The 23,505-nt window shown below is 42.2% G+C and overlaps 1 protein-coding gene across 4 annotated transcripts; it reads left to right on the top strand.

Moving 5' to 3' along the window:
- The first annotated feature begins 1,043 nt into the window (after positions 1-1,043).
- On the top strand, positions 1,044-23,459 carry LOC130282876 (oocyte zinc finger protein XlCOF7.1-like). Of its 4 annotated transcripts, none has more exons than XM_056531766.1 (6): positions 1,044-1,534; positions 1,729-1,916; positions 9,139-9,247; positions 11,856-12,041; positions 12,124-12,247; positions 19,391-23,459. In XM_056531766.1, the coding sequence occupies exons 3-6, from the start codon at positions 9,173-9,175 to the stop codon at positions 21,034-21,036; spliced, it is 2,031 nt and encodes a 676-aa protein (XP_056387741.1). In that variant the 5' UTR covers positions 1,044-1,534; positions 1,729-1,916; positions 9,139-9,172; the 3' UTR covers positions 21,037-23,459. The 4 variants fall into 4 exon arrangements, with proteins under 4 accessions (XP_056387741.1, XP_056387742.1, XP_056387743.1 ...); XM_056531767.1 differs by having other exon boundaries at positions 1,044-1,399; XM_056531768.1 differs by having other exon boundaries at positions 1,044-1,285.
- Positions 23,460-23,505: the final 46 nt, after the last annotated feature.

The raw sequence follows: 23,505 nt of genomic DNA on the forward strand, positions 1-23,505 counted from the left end.
GCTGTGTGTGTATAGTATACAGTGCAGAGCTGTGTGTGTATAGTATACAGTGCAGGGCTGTGTGTGTATAGTATACAGTGCAGAGCTGTGTGTGTATAGTATACAGTGCAGGGCTGTGTGTGTATAATATACAGTGCAGGGCTGTGTGTGTATAGTATACAGTGCAGGGCTGTGTGTGTATAGTATACAGTGCAGAGCTGTGTGTGTATAGTATACAGTGCAGAGCTGTGTGTGTATAGTATACAGTGCAGAGCTGTGTGTGTATAGTATACAGTGCAGAGCTGTGTGTGTATAATATACAGTGCAGAGCTGTGTGTGTATAGTATACAGTGCAGGGCTGTGTGTGTATAGTATTCAGTGCAGAGCTGTGTGTGTATAGTATACAGTGCAGAGCTGTGTGTGTATAATATACAGTGCAGAGCTGTGTGTGTATAATATACAGTGCAGGGCTGTGTGTGTATAGTATACAGTGCAGGGCTGTGTGTGTATAGTATACAGTGCAGGGCTGTGTGTGTATAGTATACAGTGCAGAGCTGTGTGTGTATAGTATACAGTGCAGAGCTGTGTGTGTATAATATACAGTGCAGAGCTGTGTGTGTATAATATACAGTGCAGGGCTGTGTGTGTATAGTATACAGTGCAGGGCTGTGTGTGTATAGTATACAGTGCAGAGCTGTGTGTGTATAGTATACAGTGCAGGGCTGTGTGTGTATAGTATACAGTGCAGAGCTGTGTGTGTATAGTATACAGTGCAGGGCTGTGTGTGTATAGTATACAGTGCAGGGCTGTGTGTGTATAGTATACAGTGCAGGGCTGTGTGTGTATAGTATACAGTGCAGGGCTGTGTGTGTATAGTATACAGTGCAGAGCTGTGTGTGTATAGTATTCAGTGCAGAGCTGTGTGTGTATACAGTACAAGGAGCAGGTATACACAGTGAAGTAGTGTAGATCAGGTAGCAGTGGTGTGGAAGGCTCAGGAAGACATAACTATCACATCCTTAGTATGACGTCTCCTGGAGCTGTCACATGTCCCTCCCTTCTTTCTTCTACACAGCCTCCAGCCTGACTCCTCCTACAACACGAGTGGTCACGTGGTTGTGAGATCGTCAAAGAAAGGCTGCCGTGCATGCTGGGATTTGTAGTTTTGCAGCAGCTGGAGGGCCACAGTTTGGACATCATTGAATTAGAGGGACCAGGTCCTACCCCACTAGGAGCGTCTCCCCCCCTGTGCACCTACACTACCATGTACCTATCCGTCCATGTGCAGCTGACTCTTAGTATTTAGGTAGACTATGGAAGAGGCGGAGACTGTCATGTGACTGTGATGTCATCCAGGTCCTTCCCGAGGATAGGAAATCGCCTCTACCTCGACTCCTAGATCTATAGCTGATTGATAGAGGTAGCGGAGTGTGGAGTCTTATTCTGTGTAATATGGCAGACGGCACTGTACCTGGGGTGTTTAGGATAAACCTAGTGTTCTCCTGGTGTTTTTAGCTTCTCTGCCTCCAGGGACCACTGTACTCCGTCTCTAGAGGTAAATGTTCACGCTTAGATGTGTCTCAAACATGAAAGGACAATGTAAAATGCGGCAGCCATTTTTATGGAGTCCGAGTATCATTAACCCTAATAGAAATGGATTCCCCCTGTCTTGCTGACAGCTATGTACAATGATTGTTATTGATCTGTTGTGTATTATAATGGTTCCTTGTGCTTGACATGTTATTACAGGAAGAGATAAAAAATGATGCAGGTCAAATATTAACCGCTGACGCTTCTTCTGGTGGGAATCAGGAAGTACAAGTGAAAGGACTACAAATCCCAGAATCCTACATCGTATCACTTCCAGTGTGGTGTTTAGGGGTGATTGGCTGAAGTGTTATGGAGATACCTGGATTCACTACAAAGCTGCTGGGAAGGTAAAATATGACCTATGTAATAGATCACTTCTATTGATCATACATGTGAAGTGTCATACATGTGAAGTGTCATACATGTGTTATGTCTGTATCATCATGTCTTGTGTATATGCCCCATAATGGGAAATGTAAGTCATAGAAGCGGATGCCCTGCTTACCACCCCTTCTATTAGCCAGATCAGAGAGCTGCAGCAAACCTGGACCCTGAATGACAGGACAGCTGAACCAAAATGAGAGACTACACCCCTATGTAATGCCCATAAAATTATAATCACATCAGCATTGTGCTCTGTTGTTAGGTGTAAAGTGACCCAAACCCGGTGTTGTCTATTGTGCTATAAAAAAAACAAATACATGAATGGACATCGAACAGGCTGGAGCACAACTCTGATGTGAACCTAGCCTTGGTACAGTCTAATTCTCCCTGGTGTCAGCCATGCTGTGCAGAGGTGGAGACTGATTATAATACCAATGGACCTCTACCCAGCCTGATTCATATGACACCAGGGAGCTTCATATGTCATGCAGCAACATCTGGTATTTGGTATCATCCCAATCAGGCTGGGTAGAAGCAGTGTCCACCTCTGCTCAGTTGTGGCTGACACCATGGAGTGATTGTTTTCATCTATCATACAATCAGTCCATTGCTTCCTGCTGTCAGTCACCGGCTCTAGTGTTCTTCAGTGGGCAGACATTGAATGCTTAAGACAACGACTCTTCCTTAGTTCACACAACGGTTTGTCAATACCAGGACCGGTTCAGCTTGCTGACCATGGTTTTATGTCCAGTCACAAAACTGTATACAGGGCAAAAATGAGTGGACCGGAGTCACTATCTGGCTTTGGTCGGCTCATTCAAATGAATGATGAGATGGGGGCCGGGTCCAGCTGGGGTATGGGAGCAACCGGTCCCCCCCCCCCCCCCAAGACTTTTTTTGATAGTAGTTTATTGCATCCCCAGTGTTTTCATACCTCTCTATGGACTATGTACATGTGTAATCCTCCATCATGTACCCTATGTATGGACATAACACAGCAATAGTGCCTGCCCAGCCTTCTCTCAGCCTAAAGGTCTTTCTTATATGGTGTTACCTAATGGTGCCGAGACAGGACATCCTGCAGGTTGCTTTATGTGTCAGTACCGGCATAGTGGAGCAGTGTCCTTCCTCTTCTCTTACTGGTCACTGGATTAGCCAATGTGGGCAGCCTGGAGGATAACCTCATCTGTGCCATCGCTTCTTGTTTTATTTTTTGGCTAAGAACAAGTGTAGTACCTTTCCTGTTAGTTGGTGGGGTGGAAAACCACGAAGACAGGATGGGGAAACCACACAGTGGGGCAGGTGTACCAGGGTCAGCTGTGTGCGTCCAGCAGCAGACCCTGAAACGACCTGTACCTTGCTGGATCTGGCCTTAAAGGGGTATACCACCCCAAGACATCTTATCCCCTATCCAAGGATAGGGGATAAGATGTTTGATCGTGGGGGTCCCACCACTGGGGACCCCCGCGATCTCTCCTTCAGCCCCTAGTCATCTGCAGCACAGCCGAAGTTTGCTCAGTGCCTGATGACTCGCGATACAGGGGCCGGCGATTTGTGACATCTCGGCCCATCCCCTTTTGACACCCCGCCCCCTTAATGCAAGTCTATGGGAGGCGTGACAGTGACCAAGCCCCCACCCATAGACTTGCATTAAGGGGCAGGGCAGGGCCATGACATCACGAACCACAGGCCCCTTTATCGTGAGTCATCAGGCATGGAGCAAACTTCGGCTCATTGCTGCAGATGATTAGGGGCTGCAGGAGAGATCGCGATCACCCCAAGCAGCAGGACCTCCGCGATCAGACATCTTATCTTCTATCCTTGAAAAGGGGATAAGATGTTTAGGGGCAGAGTACCCCTAGAGAGGCCGAGGTGAAAGTGCCCTGGGAGTGGTGACCCAGGGTGCTCAATTCACTTGAGATTGGCAACCCCACTTGACTGATGGCACGTAGCACGCACTTTTTCTCTCACTCTTCTGGGCACTCAACCTTAATATCCCGGCCCTTCTGGCTAGGATCGGGAAGTTTTATAGATCCGGTTAGATGTCTGGGCAGTATTAAACTGCTCACATTCAGTCACTGTGTCCACTTTTTGTGTTTGTTTGTTCACTAGGATTTGGTCAGGGTGCGGTAGCCCTTCTGGGTGTCCCTCCTGCCAGTCTATGGGAGGTGTGTGTGGCCATTAGGTTCCTCACCTCCCTGCTATGCCCCGTGGCTTTCCTGCACCGGCAGGGATGCCGAACCGGTTTTACTGGCTCCTCAGTGGCAACTTGGTTAACGCTTAGCTGTCCGCCAGGGGCACTTTTGGTCCCTGAGTATCTACGGCAAAAGGGGACCTTGTACCTGGAACATTTCAGGTGCTTTTTGGCCCGGATGCGAAGGGTTTTGGTTTGTTGGGGGCCTCTCTCCTTTCGGAGAAGAGCTTGCGATAGACCGCAACCTCGTGCACATTTTGTTTGTGTGAACACTTGCGCTATTTACTTGCACGTGCGTGATTTGAGAGCACGTACCATGGCTCATCATCTGTGTCCCAAGCACACCACTGCAGGCAGAAAAGATGAATTAAATAATCCCTGCCTCTCTTCATTTCCTGACATTCACATGGCCTTACCAGGTCAGGGATCCTGTCTGCACAGCGCATGCTTGCTAACTTCCAATGTAAAACAAAAAATCATGAACTGGTTTTTTTTTCCTGCTGGATATTATGAATGGAAATAAGAAAACATCCTAATGACCACGATGTAATACTATATTTTTTTTAGGTAAAATATAGTGTACATTGAGTTAAAATATGGTGTAAATTGAGTGTAGCACACTGTACACATTAATAGCCAAACATCCTAACAGTCTGGAATTGGTTAACTGCTCCCCTGGACCATTTATAAGTTCATCCAAATGTTGTTACTCCTTGTTTTGTGATTGTTTTCCTTTCTCCTATGTTACTGTTTTCTAAAAGTATGAAAGTCCCTACAGAAATATGGGGATTGGGCAGTTTCAAAGGGGTACTCCGCCGATCAGCGTTTGGAACAAACTGTTCCGAAAGCTGGAGCCCGCGCCAGGAGCTTGTGACGTCATAGCCCCACCCCCTCATGACATCACACCCCACCCCCTCAATGCAAGTCTATGGGAGGGGGTGTGACAGCTGAGCAGCGCAGTACCCCATTAAGTAACCGTTTTCAAAAGGCTTTTAGGGTATTATGAGCCTAAGTTGGTGGTCAGGTTGTTAGCTACTATAGCGACACTGTCCACATCTTTTTGCAGAATTTTTTTTTTTTATTGGTTTCATAAACTAGAATAAATATTCATCTTAATCGATACCATCTACATCGTTACTGGTTAGTGGAATCACAGTGCCTGGAAGAGGGTATTTTCCTTATTTTTACTGTCTACATCTATGATTTTCTGGCGGCATTGCCCTCTGTGTTTTCATTGGTAAGCCACCTTTGACCAGGACTTTAAATTACTACAATGACAGAAATCACATAGGGCATGATAATTGAGAGGCAAGATGCTACAAGGCAATTATAGATGTGGACGGTGTCACTATTGTAACTATATGAAGTGGACCAACACGGTTACTTCAGGTGGACAGAAGTTTGTCGCTCAAGACGTTACAACATGGTAAATGTTGCTTGAAGTTTACATGGTGACATGTAAATGTGGTTATTTCTTTATGTAAAAAAACAATAGACCACTATACATAAGGGTTAATGAACACACACTACTTTGACCAGGTAAAAGATCCCCCCCCCCCCCCCCCCCAGTATTGAAAAAACCCTGACTATCTCTCCATTTTGCTAAGAAAACCCGGAAAAGGGGCGTGGTCGCTGGGGAAAAGGGGGTGTGGTCTTTAAAACGGGGCGTGTTCCCGACATTTTCACAAATACCCAACATATTTACTAATGTTTCCACATAAAATGCGGTGGACTTGAGCTGAGGAAAACCCGACAGATCAGAGCATGTGTTTAAAAAAAAAAAAAAAAGTGTAGGGAAAGTGGAAACTGTGGGGAAACCTTAGTAAATACCGTGGAAAATAAATTGCAGGGAATTAAAACCTACAAAGAAACCTGCACAACACTCTTAGTAAATAAGGGCCAATGTATATTTTGAGGTGTATGTATAAACAATGTATATCTTGATTGCACTGTATTTATCACAATTGTATACATTTATATAATTTTTATTTTATTTTTTTAATGATTTCTCTTTGTGATAGTAAAGCTTATTTAATAGTCAGGGTATCATTTCTTGATGTCCTTACCTGCCTTTACAATAAATCTACTGCCTGGCCTGGAAAGTTCTGCAGTTTTCTTCTTTGTAGATATTTTTTTTTACTTAATCCTGCAGGGGAAGGGGCTAAAGTGACTGTATCAAATTATTTTTTATTTTTTGCAGGTGACGGGGGGCCTCGATGGGGGCAAAATTCTCCCCCTCTCTCGCCAACATTTATATGTGTTGGTCGGAGAGAGGGACACTTTTTGCCCCCCATAATCCTTTTGCTTCATATATTCAATGGTACGGCCATTACATAGACGACCTCATATTTAGATGGGGTTCGAGTGTGACGGCTGTACCTGAACATGCGGATTTTCTTAATCATAATGATCTGGGCCTTAAATTTACTGTCCCCTGTAAAAAGAATACCTCACCGTTTCTTGACCTAACAATCTTTGGCGATACTATACACAATAGAGTTACTACCATTACATATCGCAGAGAGACTGCGGTCAACTCTATCCTCCATGCCTCGTCTTGTCATCCTCCCTACGTGACAAAAAATGTGCCCGTGGGGGAGATGATTAGAGCGAGGCGAAATTGTTCTTTGGATTCTGGCTTCAGACGCGAGGCGTCCGATATAGCCTCTCATCTGCAGGTGAGAGGCTATAGGGCAGAACATATAAAAAGAGGCTTTGAGATAGCAAGGAATAAAGAGAGGCATACCCTCTTAATGAATCAGGCGAGATCAACTCAGTCCTCGAAGGCCTCCTTGCAGGGTCATTATCCTATCATATTTTCCACACAGTACAGTGATGATTTTTCCAGCATACGCAGCATCATCAATAAATACATTCCCATGAGTAGTAGCGATCCCGCTTATACTGACATTTTTCAGCAGGGTTTTAGATGTGTTTCTAGACGGGTGCCAACAATCGCATCCAGGATTTCCCCCAGTCTGTTTTCTACCCAAAAAACGACAAGACTAATTGGCTTACTCAGGTTGGTTCATTTAAGTGCGGACACACTCGTTGTGTCTGCTGTACTATCATATCTAATAGTAAGGAGTTCAAATCTACAGCTAATGGCGAAACATACAAAATGGAACAGTTTGTAAACTGTAATACTCCTCATGTTGTTTACCTCGTTACGTGCCAAGAATGTGAGGTACAATATGTAGGCTGCACCGGTAACCCCCTTTAAAACTAGAATCCGTAAACCTCTTTCGGATATCCCTCACTTCAATTCTCGGCACGTGTCGATGGTAAGCAAACATTGTGCGGGCCACCATGATGGAAGCTATGGGAGCCTTAGTCTACAGGGCATCGAAAGAGTTTCTGCCCCTGTGAGAGGGGGGACCATAGATGAAAATTGTTGGACCGTGAGGTCTTTTGGATTATGCGGTTAGGTACCAGGTATCCGGCGGGTCTGAACAGGAGACATGATGTTATTCTACATTATTAAGTGTTTTAAGTTATTTGCTTCCTGTTCAGACCCATCCTTTTTGCCTGTGTCCATGCACATACTAATACTTGTCATTATTGTTACTATTTCAACATTACAGACCATTATGGAATGAGGTACAGCAGAACAGAACCAAATTATCTATGACCCAATAATTCATATTACTTATACATTACATTACAAATATGATAAACAGCCGGGAGCTAGTTTGTAATAGTTTGTGCTATACATAGAGACAGGAATTCATCCGAGTCTATTTATGATTTTAGATTCTTCCACTTTGTCTCTGCTTTGTATTTATATTGGTCTGTTACGAGATATCTGTATTCATCTATAGTTTGAGCATTGTTAGGCTGGTTTCACACCACGTTTTGTTAAATAAGGTTCACGTATATGGTTGGGAGGAGGGGGGGGGGGGCTTAATTGCGGCGCCCGCACTCAGCCGTATTCGGGAACCGTATTTAATGCATGTCTATGAGCCGACCGGAGTGAACTGCAGCCTCCGGTCGGCTTAGTTTTCGGCTGTATGCGGTTTCCCGACCGCAGGCAAAAACGTGGTGGACCGCGTTTTTGCCTACGGTTGGGAAACCGCATACGGCCGAAAACGAAGCCGACCGGAGGCTGCGGTTCACTCCGGTTGGCTCATAGACATGCATTAAATACGGTTGCCGAATACGGCTGAGTGCGGGCACCATGATTAAGCCACGCCCCCCTCCTCCCAGCCGTATACGGGAACCGTATTTAACAAAATGTGGTGTGAACCCAGCCTTAGTCCGTATCTGTTCAGACAGCATACTGTTTTTTTCTTGAGGAAGTCAATATTGTTTGATATCTTTGCTCTTGTTGTTGTTTTTAGTAACCTATTACATTATTGTATACTATTATATGTTATATATGAGCTTATTTTTCAGTTTTACTATATAACAACACCTTCGTTATCCAGGGTAACTTGTCTGTGCAGAGCATTCGATGGATGTATGTGTTCTACAATAATTTTAAATAAATATTTTCTCCTACTGATAATTGTAGCTACTGCATATCACGTGCCCTTGATAACAATTTTCCACACATGATTTTATATAAATATATTGGTCTTTTTGACATTTTTACATGATGTGTATTGTGTAAGTGTGAATCTATACCTATATTAAACTCCGTTTCCTTTGCCTTGGAGGAGACGCCCACCGGTTGAATTTTGTTCACCTGTGTGGGTGTGGCCTCCAACAGGTATAAGGACGGAGTAAAGCAGTTGTATCTTTGTATGACTAAGGCGGACACGTTCCGCTGAAACGCGTCACTATTGTCCATGCCGCAGTCTTTGTGTCCTATTGACAAAGAATAAAGCAGTCGTTTTTACCGCATGCCGAGTGCTGGACGCCTTCTTCTCCTTTGCCTGTCTCTTACGTGCTGGTCTACATGTGTCCGAGACACGGCGGTTTAGGTGGTGAGCTGGACTTGCTCTCTCTTCTCTAAATTTTTTTTTTTTAATAATGTTTCTCATCCGTAGATTTTGATCAAGTAAAGTATTTCACGGTTCCACTATGACGGAAAAGAACCACATTACCGAGAAGATACTGAACCTCACCTTGGAGATCATCTACCTACTGACTGGAGAGGTGAAGGATTTTTAGTATGCTATTGTAACGTGACTTGTATCTATATTACTAAAACAAAAGAAATTGGAGAGCGGAGGGGTTCTGGGGATGTGACACTCACATGACATATCTATATTACTATAACTTTATTATTACTGGAAATGTGAGGGCTTCACTTAAACATAATACGGGACATATTTAAAACTTAGTGGGAGTTACCGTGTTTCTTGCCAAAAATATTGTGTGCAAAAGGGGGGGGGGGGGGAGTGGCACAAAAATCACACTATATTTTCAAAGGAGTTTACAAAAAAAAAGTTTACACGATTTTTGCAAAAGGGGGTGTAGTATTGGATTTAGTTTAAGTCTAGATTACAGGACAACTTCAATGGCTCATACTCTTCTTTACATGAAAATTCTGGCGCACAGTTTACACTGCCTTTGGGACAGTGTAAAAATATTTTTAAAAATTAGATTTTTTTTTTCTTATTACATTTTTCTAATTGACACTGCATACCCGTCCCCTCTGCTTCAATATGTGCCCACCTTGTACTCACATGGGTGAAGGGTATACGAATATTTTTTGAGGTCGGCGGGCATATCGGCACAGAAGAAGGGTATGCTGGGTCCCGCCTCTATTACGCAGAAGACAATATATACATATTAGCAATGGAGGCTGTATTCCTGGAACAACGGTGCAGATCCCGTTAAATTAAACATAATTTTAATCAGTTTGAGAGGTAATGAGTGCAGTACAGGTGTGAGTGTAATTATGACTAGGTTTATAGTTGTGACTGTTATGACAGAAAGAAGGAAAAAGCAAAGAAGAAAAGAAAAACAGAAACTAGTATAGTAGAGAGAAGAAAAAAGAGAGGGATACTTGGACAATAATAGATACAATTTTATCTTGTATCTTTTATTATTATCCAAGTATCCATCTCTTTTTTTTCTCTCTACTATACTAGTTTCTGTTTTTCTTTTCTTTTTTCCTTCTTTCTGTCATAACAGTCACATCTATAAACCTAGTCATAATTAAATTAACACACACCTATACTGCACTCATTACCTCCCAAATTGCTAAAACACATCCACACAATATCAACAATATTCTCCCATTAACCAGTTATCCAATATATTCACAATTACAAGACCTATATTTACACCACTTCACTACTGAAGACCTGAGAACCAGTCACCTCTATTAATTCTTTTGCATTTTTGTCTCATTTGGGTAGTAAGGAGATTATACCCAGACTAGGAGTTCTCGGTAGTTTACCAGATTGTGTACATCCCACACCCTTGTTTTTTCTTTATAATTTTAATCAGCTTTAACTGCACTACAACCCTGTGTATTGGGTTTAGTAACTAAAACATGGTTGTGTCATGACTAAGAACCATATGGTTCGAAACGCGTCGACGTTTCTGCTATGCTTTTATAACCACCTCAATATGGTTTTCATTTTTTGCTTTACTTTTTAAATATGTGAAATACATTTTGGACTTTAAAGGGGTTATCCAGGAAAAAACTTTTTTTATATATCAACTGGCTCCAGAAAGTTAAACAGATTTGTAAATTACTTCTATTAAAAAATCTTAATCCTTTCAGTACTTATGAGCTTCTGAAGTTAAGATTGTTCTTTTCTATCTAAGTGCTCTCTGATGACATGTGTCTCGGGAAACGCCCAGTTTAGAAGCAAATCCCCATAGCAAACCTCTTCTAAACTGGGCGGTTCCCGAGACGGGTGTCAGCAGAGAGCACTTAGACAGAAAAGAACAACCTTAAAGGAGTAGTCCAGTGGTGACCCAGTGGTGAACAACTTATCCCCTATCCTAAGGATAGGGGATAAGTTTGAGATCGCGGGGGGTCCGACCGCTGGGGCCCCCTGCGATCTCCTGTACGGAGCCCCGACAGCTCGTGGGTAGGGGGCGTGTCGACCTCCGCACGAAGCGGCGGCCGACACGCCCCCTCAATACAACTCTATGGCAGAGCCGAAGCGCTGCCTTCGGCAATCTCCGGCTCTGCCATAGAGATGTATTGAGGGGGCGTGTCGGCCGCTGCTTCGTGCGGAGGTCGACACCTGCTATCTGGCCGGAGAGCCTGGCCCCCGTACAGAGAGATCGCAGGGGGCCCCAGCGGTCGGACCCCCCGTGATCTCAAACTTATCCCCTATCCTTAGGATAGGGGATAAGTTTTTCACCACTGGACTACCCCTTTAACTTCAGAAGCTCATAAGTACTGAAAGGATTAAGATTTTTCAATAGGAGTCATTTACAAATCTATTTAACTTTCTGGAGCCAGTTGATATATATAAAAAAGTTTTTTCCTGGAATACCCCTTTAATTCTATTTTTGTGGGAGCTGGAACTTATTATTTTTCATTATGGTACTGTGTATCTGATCATATTGCTAAAATATAGTCCAGGCTAAAGAAGTAATGGATTCTAGAAATCATTATCTTCATCTTGATATTTACCTCCATATACACAAACAAAGAGTAAAGAGAGGGTATGGTCTGATCACTGATTTGTTATATTCATAACGATGTGACACTGAAAGGGCAGTGTCAATAAATGGACTATATGACTGACATGGTCTCCAGTAAAGCAGTGGTTTCTTCTGTAATGTTTTGTAGGATTATTCCCAACATGTCGGTAAGCATGTAGGAACCATGTGTGGCAGTCCTTGTCAGCCAGGAGGATTGTACAAGACTGTAAGCGCTATTACAGATCCTCCACCTTTGTCAGAGGTTCGTAGAAAGAACGATCATCAGAAGATCCTAGACCTCACTAACAAGATCATTCATCTGCTGACTGGAGAGGTGAGCACTGCTGACAATGCCGGGACATTTTATAGTGATACACGGGAGGTGTCTGTATAATGTCTTTATCATTGTGTGTCAGGTTCCTATAAGACATGAGGACATCATTGTCTGTTTTTCCATGGAGGAGTGGAAGTATTTAGAAGGTCACAAAGATCTCTACAAGGATGTCCTTATGGAGGATGACCCATTTCTTGGTTGCAATGGTAAGATCACATTTAATATTTTTCCTTTATTATCAATATCACCACAACTGGAATCTTTAAAGGGTTACTCCACTGCTCAGCGTTTGGAACAAACTGTTCCGAACGCTGGAGCCGTTGCCGGGAGCTCATGATATCATAGCTCCGCCCTTTCGTCACGTCCCGCACCCTCAATGCAAGTCTATGGGAGGGGCTTGACGCCCCTCCCATAGACTTGCATTGAGGGGGCGGGGCATGATGTGATGAGGGGGCGGGGCTATGATGTCAAAAACTCCCGCCGCCGACTTCAGCTTTTGGAACAGTTTGTTCCAAAACACTGAGCAGCGGAGTAGCCCTTTAAGCAATTTCCAGCTTACAGAGGCCAAGAGGGGAAGGACTGAACCAAACATACTGCTTAAGATATGCAAGTTGCATGACTGAGAGAAACATTGTTTAATCTCCCAGTCAGCACAGTAAGTGTCAAGGAGGTGGGATCAAGAGACAGAGCTGTCAGTCATTGCCGAAAGGAAGGGCAGTGAAAGAACTCTGGGTCAGAGGTCAGAGAGCTCTGGGCACCTAATGAGAAGAACCTGCTTTCTCCTGGGCACTTGTGTTGGTAGCACAGGAGATTATAGGGGTTGTCCTGGGGAAAAATATTTTAACCTCCTCCCTAAGCAAAAATAAAAGTTAAACACTTAACCCACCATGACAATGGACGACAATATATGAAGAAGGTTTCGGTAGCTGAGCCTGCTCCACAATTATCAGCTGCCATCATTATCCAGCACAGATCGATCTTCTGTCAGTCATTGGTGGTTCAGGGGGTTGGATCGGCACCCCGCAACTTAATTGCAAGGAACTGATTCATTAAAATAGTAAAACATGAGAAAAACCTGCAGTGTATTTTATGGGTTGCATTACAAAGTACAGATGGTCCACAAAAAAGCCTCATATGGCTCTGTAGATGGAAAAATTAAAGAGGCTGTTAGAATGCTGGGAGAAAAAAAAAAATGAGAACCAATGAGAACAAATATTGTGTCCTTAAAAAACATTTTTTTAAAATATATCACTCAGTACCTAATCCTGGCCATGTAAATCTAATTTTTTTGTGTCTAGCACCTTTATTTATTTTTTATTACACTTTTAATTTAGCTCACTAGTCTGAATTCCTCTCAAAGGGAGGGGGCGTGGCCTCACTGTGCAGGTCTCCGCCCCCTCCCTCAGTTTGCTGTCTGCTCACATCTGCAGGTCAATATGATTACAAGGATACCCTATTTATTTTGTTTTGTTTTTCGACTTTTAAAGGGCTTATCCAGGAAAAAACTTTTTTGATATATCAACTGGCTCCAGAAAGTTAAACAGATTTGTAAATTATGTGAATTCAGGTAGAAAAACAGACATGGTCGCACATCTACAATCTTGTATAATGATCCGATTCCTTCTCAGCATAATATGAAAAACTAACAGGTTGTTAGTATACATTTTTGATCAAAAGGTACAAGCCCACTCGCCACGTCAAGGCCACCTATTTAGAGTGGGTCCCTAGCGTCCCTAGCATAAAATGGCGCACCACCGCCGCGACACCAGTGCCCACAGGGGGGAACGACCCACTGGCAGAGCGGCCCCAATGCCACTCAAACCAGTCTATGGGCCGCACCTCCCCAATATTTGTAAACTACTTCTATTAACCCCTTAAGGACCAAGGACGTACCGGTACGTCCTTGGTCCTGCTCTTCTGATATAACGCGGGGTTACACGGTAACCCCGCGTCATATCACGGCGGGCCCGGCGTCATAGTGAAGCCGGGACCCGCCTCTAATAGCGCGCAGCGCCGCGCGCTATTAACCCTTTAGCCGCGCACTCCGAGCTGAGCCGCGCGGCTAAAAGTGAAAGTGAAAGTTGCCGGCTAGCTCAGTCGGGCTGTTCGGGATAGCCGCGGCTAATCGCGGCATCCCGAACAGCTTACAGGACAGCAGGAGGGCCCCTACTTGCCTCCTCGCTGTCCGATCGCCGAATGACTGCTCAGTGCCTGAGATCCAGGCCTGAGCAGTCATGCGGCAGAATCGTTGATCACTGGTTTCTTATGAGAAACCAGTGATCAATGATGAAGATCAGTGTGTGCAGTGTTATAGGTCCCTATGGGATAACAATGATCAGTGTGTGCAGTGTTATAGGTCCCTATGGGAGCTATAACACTGCAAAGAAAAAGTGAAAAAAAAAAGTGAATAAAGATCATTTAACTCCTCCCCTATTAAAAGTTTGAATCACCCCCCTTTTCCAATAAAAAAAAAACACAGTGTAAATAAAAATAAACATATATGGTATCACCGCGTGCGGAAATGTCCGAATTATAAAAATATATCATTAATTAAACCACTCGGTCAATTGGCGTGCGCGCAAAAAATTCCAAAGTCCAAAATAGTGCATTTATGGTCACTTTTTATATCATTTAAAAATGAATAAAAAGCAATCAATAAGTCCTATCAATGCAAAAATGGTACCGTTAAAAACTTCAGATCAAGGCGCAAAAAATGAGCCCTCATACCGCCCCATACACGGAAAAATAAAACAGTTATAGGGGTCAGAAGATGACAATTTTAAACGTATACATTTTCCTGCATGTAGTTATGATTTTTTCCAGAAGTCCGACAAGATCAAACCTATATAAGTAGGGTATCATTTTAACCGTATGGACCTACAGAATAAAGATAAGGTGTCATTTTTACCGAAAAATGTACTACGTAGAAACGGAAGCTCCCAAAAGTTACAAAACGGCGTGTTTTTTTTTCAATTTTGTCGCACAATGATTTTTTTTTCCGTTTCACCGTAGATTTTTGGCCAAAATGACTGATGTCATTACAAAGTAGAATTGATGGCGCAAAAAATAAGCCATAATATGGATTTTTAGGTGCAAAATTGAAAGAGTTTTTTTTTTAAAGGCAAGGAGCAAAAAACGAAAATGCAAAAACGGAAAAAAAAACCCTGTCCTTAAGGGGTTAAGAAATCTTAATCCTTTCAGTACTTATGAGCTTCTGAAGTTAAGGTTGTCCTTTTCTGTCTAAGTGCTCTCTGATGACACGTGTCTCGGGAACCGCCCAGTTTTGAGGCAAATCCCCATAGCAAACCTCTTCTAAACTGGGCGGTTCCTGAGACACGTGTCACAAGGGAGCACTTAGACAGAAAAGAACAACCTTAACTTCAGAAGCTCATAAGCACTGAAAGGATTAAGATTTTTTAATAGAAGTAATTTACAAATCTGTTTAACTTTCTGGAGCCAGTTGAGATATAGATATATATATATCTCTAATATATAAAAAACTTTTTCCTGGATAACCCCTTTAAAGTGTACCTGTCATTACCAAATCTTTTTATATAATGCAGAAAATAACATGACATGTATATTTGTAATATACATTGGTTACAAAAATGTGTCCCTGCAACAATTGCGTGTGTCTCTATGACAAGACCAAATACAGACCAAATACAGGAAGTGTGAATGGACAGGAAGTGTGCTGAGGACAAGCAGGGCTCTGTACACTGAGGACAAGCAGGGCTCTGTACACTGAGGACAAGCAGGGCTCTGTGCAGTGAGGACAAGCACACATTTTTTATTAATGTATATTACAAATATACATATAATTATGTATATGGTATTATCTACATTTATATACCGTAGTTTTTTGTTAATGACAAGTACACTTTAACCCCCTTAAGGACGCAGGGGGTTAAATTTTGCATCTACGGACTCATATGAGAGCTTATTTTTGGCGCCATCAATTGTACTTTGTAAGGACATCAATCATTTCATGTTAGAAATACCCCATACATTACCCCATTATAAAAACTGCACCCATCAAAGTATTCAAAATTATGTTCAGAAAGTTTAACCCTTTAGGTGTTTCACAGGAATAGCAGCAAAGCAAATTCAAAATCTTCCTTTTTTACACTCGCATGTTCTTGCAGAGTCATTTTTTGGAGAGAAATCCCCCCCCCCAAAATTTGTACCCCATTTCTCTCGAGTAAGGAAATACCTCATCTGTGTATGTAAAGTGCTCTGTGGGTGCACTAGAGGGCTCAGAAGGGAAGGAGCGACAATGGGATTTTGGAGAGTGAATTTTGAGGAAATGGTTTTTGGGGGACAAGTCACATTTAGGAAGCCCCTATGGTGCCAGAACAGCAAAAGAAAACCAACATGGCATACTATTTTGGAAACTACACCCCTCAAGGAAAGTAAAAAGGGGTACAGTGAGCCGTAACACCCCACAGCTGTTTGACGACTTTTCGCTAAAGTCTGATTTGTAAATTAAAATTATTTTATTTTCACTAAAATGCAGTGTTTTTCCACAAATTTCACATTTTTACAAGGGGTAATAGGAGAAAATGCCCCACAAAATTTTTAACCCCATCTCTTCTGAGTATGGAAATACCCCATGTGTGGACTTCACGTGCTCTGCTGGTGCACTACTATGCTCAGAAGAGAAGAAGTCACATTTGGCTTTTGGAAAGCAAATTTTGCTGAAAATGTTTTTGGAGGGGCATGTCGCATTTAGGAAGCACCTATGGTGCCAAAACAGTGGACTCAACCCCCCCTGCCAGGATGCATGCTGAAATTCCCACATCAGTCCTTAAGGACTTTAAAACGGGGGGCGTATGGATACGCCCTACGTCCTTAAAGGGTAGCTGCCACCATCCTTTTTTTTTTTTTTGCTAGCCCGTTAACCCCCCCCCCCCCGCTACGGCACTAGCCCGTTCCCTCGTTACACTTGCAGTTACTGCAGAGTCCGGCAGCGGGCGTGCAGGTACAGCGGCGGCAACGAGGCGGCGGCGATGTGCGGGAGGAGTGGCCTCCCAGCCAGTGGCCGGGGAGCCAATGCGCTCGCTCCCGCCTGTCTGATTGACAGGCAGGGAGCGAGTGCAGTCTAACTGAAAAAGGACTGATTGCCACTCCCAAATCAGTCCTTTTTCAGTAGCCGGTTTTTAAATGTAAATTAAACCTTTTTAATGAAAAAAATAAAAATAAAAGTATATTAGAGATATGTTGTAGTACATAAGAAAATCTACGGCGAAACAAAAAAAAATATTTGTGAGGTATAGTTGAAAAGAAAAAAAGTCATTTTGTAATTTTGGGGGCTTCCGTTTCTACGCAGTGCACTTTTCGGTAAAAATGACACATTATCTTTATTCTGTAGGTCCATACGGCCACAAGGATACCCAATTTGTGTAGGTTTTATTTTACTACCCCTTTTACGCTCATTTTTTGCACCGTTATCTGTAGTTTTTATGGGTACCATTTTTGTTTTGATGGGACTTTTTGATCGCTTTTAAAAAAAAAATTTATGGTATATGAAATGACCAAAAAATGCACAATTTTGGACTTTGGTATTTTTTTATGTGCACGCTATCGACCGTGCAGTTTAACTAACTTTATATTTAAATAGTTCAGCCATTAATGCACGCGATGATACCACATATGATTATATTTATTTTTGATTACATTATTTTATTTAAAGAAAAGAGGTGGTGATTCAAACCTTTTATAAGGAAAGGGGTTAATTCACTTTTATTTATTTTTGTTACTTTTTTTTTTGTCCCCGTAGGGGCTATAACATCTAAACTTGCAGTTGGATACACTGTTTAATTCTGAGCTTTGGTTCAGCATTGATCGGTGTTATCGGTGCTCTAGCCTGCCATGGCTGGCTGGGGACATCAGAGCACCGATCAGACGGCGAGGAGGCAGGTAATGGCTCTCCCACCGTCCACTCAGCTCATTGGGACCCGCGATTTTTTCCGCGGATGTCCTGCTCAGCTCTGCTGAGCTAACTAGCACATTAACTCCCGAATTTAGACACATTAACCATGGGTCCTGGCTGCTCACAGCATAGCATACCACCCGGTGTGAAGTGTGCTCAGTTCGTGAGCACGCTTCAAACCACGGTAACGGGACCAAGGCATACAGGTACGCCCTCAGTCCTTAAGTGCCAGGATGCAATGGTTAGAAATGGACAAAGAGCAGATGAGCGATAATTCAAATTTTTATTAGGGAAGGGGACTATTTAGTACATGCACTATTTTGATTGCATACACTGAACAATGCTGCCCCTTAGGCCATAAATGATCAGTGTTATCAGTGCTCCATTAGAACAGGCTGTCTGCTCTGTTAGAGCACCGATTGCACAATAGGAAGCCAAGTAACAGTTATTTTTCTGTGCTGTAAGCTAACCGGGATTGTGGTGGTCCCGATCAGCTCCCTGAGCCAATTGGCAAGTATTTTAAGCACTTTTAGATGCTGCAATTAAGTTTGATTGCAGTGTCTAATGGGTTAATGGCAGGCATCGGCCAGAACAGCGATGTCTGGCAATAGCCATGGGTCCTGGCTCCTAATAGCAGCTAGGAGCCACTGGGTATGAAGCATGTTTAGTTCCTTAGCAGGCTTCATAGACCAGGCACAGGGCATACATGTATATGTCTTCTCTACCAATTAAAAGTGTTGTTAAAATAAGTATGCCTAAACTTACACTATTCTAACCCCTATACTTTTTTTTTTTTCCATGCACAGGGCTGTATGAGAGTTCATACAGTTTAGAATCATTTGTGTTAAAATGGATCTTTATGATCACTTTTTATAAAGCAAATTTTCTGAAATGAATTGACTATAAATATCAGCAATTCTGCCATTAACCTGTTAACGCCTGTGTAAGTGTACATTTATATAAACCTAATACAGACTTCAGGAAGTCGCTGCCTCTCCATTTATTGTGTGCGCTAGCAAGCAGTGTGACAACTGCAATATTTTAAGGTTTCAGGTATAGATTGTATAAAATGTGGTTGCATTTAATTAAGAATAAAAGTGTGAGTTGTTATGGTAATATATTTTTAAGGATACACTCCTTGATTTGTTGATTTGTTAGGATAAACATTGATTTGTTTAAAAAAAATGTTTACAATAGCCTTCTTCCTTTTAACCTGAAATGAGTGTCCCCTCAATGAAGCTGTTTAAAAAGACTGGAGATAGCGTCTGGCTTTGAACATGCCTCTTTATTAATCCATTGTCCTTCAAATTAGTCAAATCAGCCACCAATCTTAATAGTGTATTACACATTTATACAGTATAACCGTGTCTGGTAAGTCGCCATCTTCATGTTTTAATCAGGATATATGTTTTTCTAGATTTTCCAAGCAACGAGAACTTGTCAATGAAGCTTAATTCCCACACGTTATCCCCTGATACCACATCTGAGGATCATTTATTAACATTATATAAGCCAAAGGCCAAAAGCAATGTTGAAGATCTCCAAGATGTTACCCTCAGAATAAAGCATGACCAATTCACAGACTTTTCCACCTGTACACAATACACACAGACGGAACCTGTGGACAGTGGAAAAGGGGTATTGTCTGAGGACAACGATGATGATGTTGTTTTTGTTCCCACAGAAAATACTCTGGTGGGGTATTCAACTGATCCCCCCAGGTCATATAATGAGGGGAGTCACAAAGACTCTGACTTTTGCTTGCTCACTGAACAGATCCAAAACACATCTGATCAGGTTGGAACTGAGGTGGAGTCTAATGGCGTTCTTGCAGTTGACAATATTTACTCACCGACATGTCTGAAATCCACGGATCTAACAGACCAGCCAACAAAATGGGTAACCAATGTAAACTTTGTAGGATGTCCAATAACCCCCCACCAAATTAATACCCAATATACGCCAAATTGTTTTATTGAGGTTGCATCCGTTTGCGAAGAAGGAAATGTCACCAACACAGATGTTTACACTGCCACTGACCATAACAAAATGGAAGAGATCCCCATGTCATGGGGGAAAGGTGTAATGTACACTGACATATACACAGCTGCAGAGTTAACTCAAGCAGATCTAGCTAGTATAAAGAAAGAACTGGTTTCATGGGAAGAAGGAAACCTGGAGCTCCAGACTATTTATATACCTCCAAAACCTATGGTAGAAAAAACAGTGTCCACTAATGGTAGAGTTAAGGCAGCACAATGGAATGGGAGTCAGGCTCATAGAGACTCTTATCCATCATTGGAGAATACACTTCCTCATATTAAGACGGAATATGAACAAGGCGATTTTGCAGACCACTATGCAACTCCTGAGCAAAGCCAACCTACTCCCACACCATTTAACCCAGAAGATTGCCATATGGAAGCCATTAAGAAAGAAAGGGTGAATACGAATGTGTCTGTAACTGGTTTTACTACTGATGATGAAAATGATAATAGTACATCAGCAAATGCTACATCCCAAACACTACAAATGTACAGTTGTTCCGACTGTAAAAAGTGTTTTTCCAATGACACGAATTTAGCCAAACACAGGCTTATGTGCAGAGGTAGAAAGCCGCATGTCTGTTCCGGCTGCGGAAAATGCTTTGCTAGCGCCTCCTATCTTGTAATACACGAGAGAATTCACACAGGAGAGAAACCATACGCTTGTTCCCACTGTGGCAAAAGCTTTACTCGGAAACCTGATTTGATCCGTCACGAAAGGATACACACAGGGGAAAAGCCATTCGCCTGCCCAGAATGTGGTAAATGTTTTACCAGCGTATCCAATATATTTATGCATAGAAGAATCCATACTGGAGAAAAGCCTTTTCCTTGTGCTGAATGTGGCAAACGTTTCATCAAAAAGTCTGACCTGGTCCGCCATGAGAGAATTCATGAAACACCGAAGCCTTTGTCTTGTCGTCAATGTGGGAAGTATTTTTGTTCAAAGAGCATTCTAAATAAACATATGGCTGTTCACACAGGAAAGAGGCCAGAGACTGATCAGGGAGGCAGTTGATTTTTTTACTTTTTCTTGTATATGGTGAGAAAAAAATGGTTACATTTATTTTATATATAATATATTGTAAAATGTATTTTTTTATGCTGAACATTTAGATCAGTCACATGAGAAAATAATTGACTTCTGTATATTTCTGTATAGCCATAGGTATATGACCTCCAAATGCACAAAGAAACCAACCCCAGTTTTGCCTTCAGTTGTCAGGGTTTGCAGCTCCGCTGCGTGCACTTGAATGCAAATAAATAGCAATAATGGACAAATATCGAAATTGCTGAATAAAAGGAGTACTCCGGGATATGAAAACCTATCCTGAGCATACGGGATAAGTTTCAGATCACAAGAGGTCCAAACACTGGGACCCCCCCATGATATCCCATACGGAGCCCTGGCCAAATAGCATGTGTCGACCACAGCAAGAAGGAGCAGCAGACCCGCCCCCTCAATGCAGCTCTATGGCAGAACTGAAAATTGCTGAATGCAGCGCTCCGGCTCTCCCATAGAGTTGTATTAGGGGAGAGTGTTAGCTGCCGCTTCGCGCAGTGGTTGAACACACTCCCTTCCTGCGGATTGCCGGGGCCCCGTATGGGAGATTGCAGGGGGTCCCAGTGGTCGGACCCCCCGCAATCTGAAACTTATGCCCTATCCTTAGGATAGGGAATAAGTTTTCATATTCAAGAGTACCTGTATTATCCATGTCAAGGCTTTCCCCATCTTCTCAGTCCATTCCATCAAATGTTTTCAAATTAACTGGTGCCAGAAAGTTATATGGATTTGTAAATTACTTTTGCCTTCCAGTACATATCAGCTGCTGTATACTGCAGAAGAAGTTGTGTCTTTCTTTCCAGTCTGACCACAGTGCTCTCTGCTGCCACCTCTGTCCATGTCAGGAACTGTCCAGAGTAGGAGAAGATCCCCATAGCAAACATTTCCTGCTCCCTAAAGTTCCTGACATGGACATGGTCAGCAGAGAGCACTCTGGTCAGACTGGAAAGAACCACACAGACTAGAGAATAAAGCAGCTGATAAGTACAGGAAGGATGGAGATTTTTAAATAGAACTAATTTACAAATCTGTTTAACTTTCTGGAGCCAGTTGATTTAAAAAAAAATGTTTTCACTGTACTACCCCTTTTTACAATCATAATCTGGCCATATGTACATGAACAGGTAAATATGTGTTATTTATAGAGTTTATTTAGGCTGTGTTCATATATATTTAGGACAATATATGTCTGTCTACTCTAATAATGATGATGTGTATGGCAATCTGGTTGAATGTATTTAATTTAACCAGCTCCCTAAAGAACTAATTTACACCATATTATAGATTATTTCCTTAGGATTTAATGTAGACTGGCAACATGTTTTTTTTTTTTTTTTTTTGTGTGTGTGTGTGTGTGTGTGTGTGTGTGTGTGTGTGTGTGTGTTTTACATAATGATATGTAATGCTGATGATAAACTTTGAACTGATGATCTTTTTCCAGTTTCTGCTAAGGTTGTTTATTTAGTCTGGGTGTTTTTCTGACCAAACCAACTTGGGTAAAGAGACAAAAAGATTTTGTTATTTCAAATATAGGGTTTTTCCCGAAAAATTGAAATTTTTGGAAAAATGTAAAAAAAAATTTAGGGTCGAGTAGTTGTATAAATTGAAATAATTTCAATGCTGGATGTTGGTCTGACCATTTTACTGGAAAATAAAACCAATTTACTCCGAAAATAGTCAAACATTATATGTGATGGGAAGTACATTAATAGGAATCCAACAAATAAATGTCAATTAAGGCCGATCTGAAAGGACAGAAACATCAACTACTGTAATATCAACAAGATTGAGCCCAACCACATAGCCTTGGTATTCATAACTGAGAGAATGTAACATAAATTTATTAACCTAAACAAACACTCTATATATGTTTTATCTATACACTCTAAATGTTCAAAATGATTTCTATTGCTGACACGCCAGATGTCTAGGTGATAATCCAGACGCGTACCAGCATATTCTCGGATATGGACTCCACTATTTCAGTGATGCGTTGTCTCAGGTTGTTCAGATCCTATGTTTGGGGGGGTGCAGATACAGAGTCCTTGATTTAGCCCCACAGAAAGAAGTTGCAGGGTGTTAGATCTGGTCCTCATGGAGACCAGCGCAACATTGGTGAATCGGTGTTTCCAGCGCGAAGGACCAACGTTCCAGTGAAGTTTAATAAAGGTATTGGTGAACATCCAAACGGGAATGTGGAGGTGAACCATCCTGCTAATAGAGAAAGATCTGCCAAACATAGATAATTTAAATTATGCTGAGAAGCAATCAGATCATTATACAAGATTGTTGAGGTGCGACCATGCCTGTTTCTTCTAGCCGAATAGATAATTTAAGGCATAAGCCATTCCTTTTAAAGGGGTACTCCGGTGAAAACCTTTTTTCTTTTAAATCAACTGGTGGCAGAAAGTTAAACATATTTGT

This window comes from Hyla sarda, chromosome 7, assembly GCF_029499605.1.
Source record: "Hyla sarda isolate aHylSar1 chromosome 7, aHylSar1.hap1, whole genome shotgun sequence".
Taxonomy (NCBI): Eukaryota; Metazoa; Chordata; class Amphibia; order Anura; family Hylidae; genus Hyla; species Hyla sarda.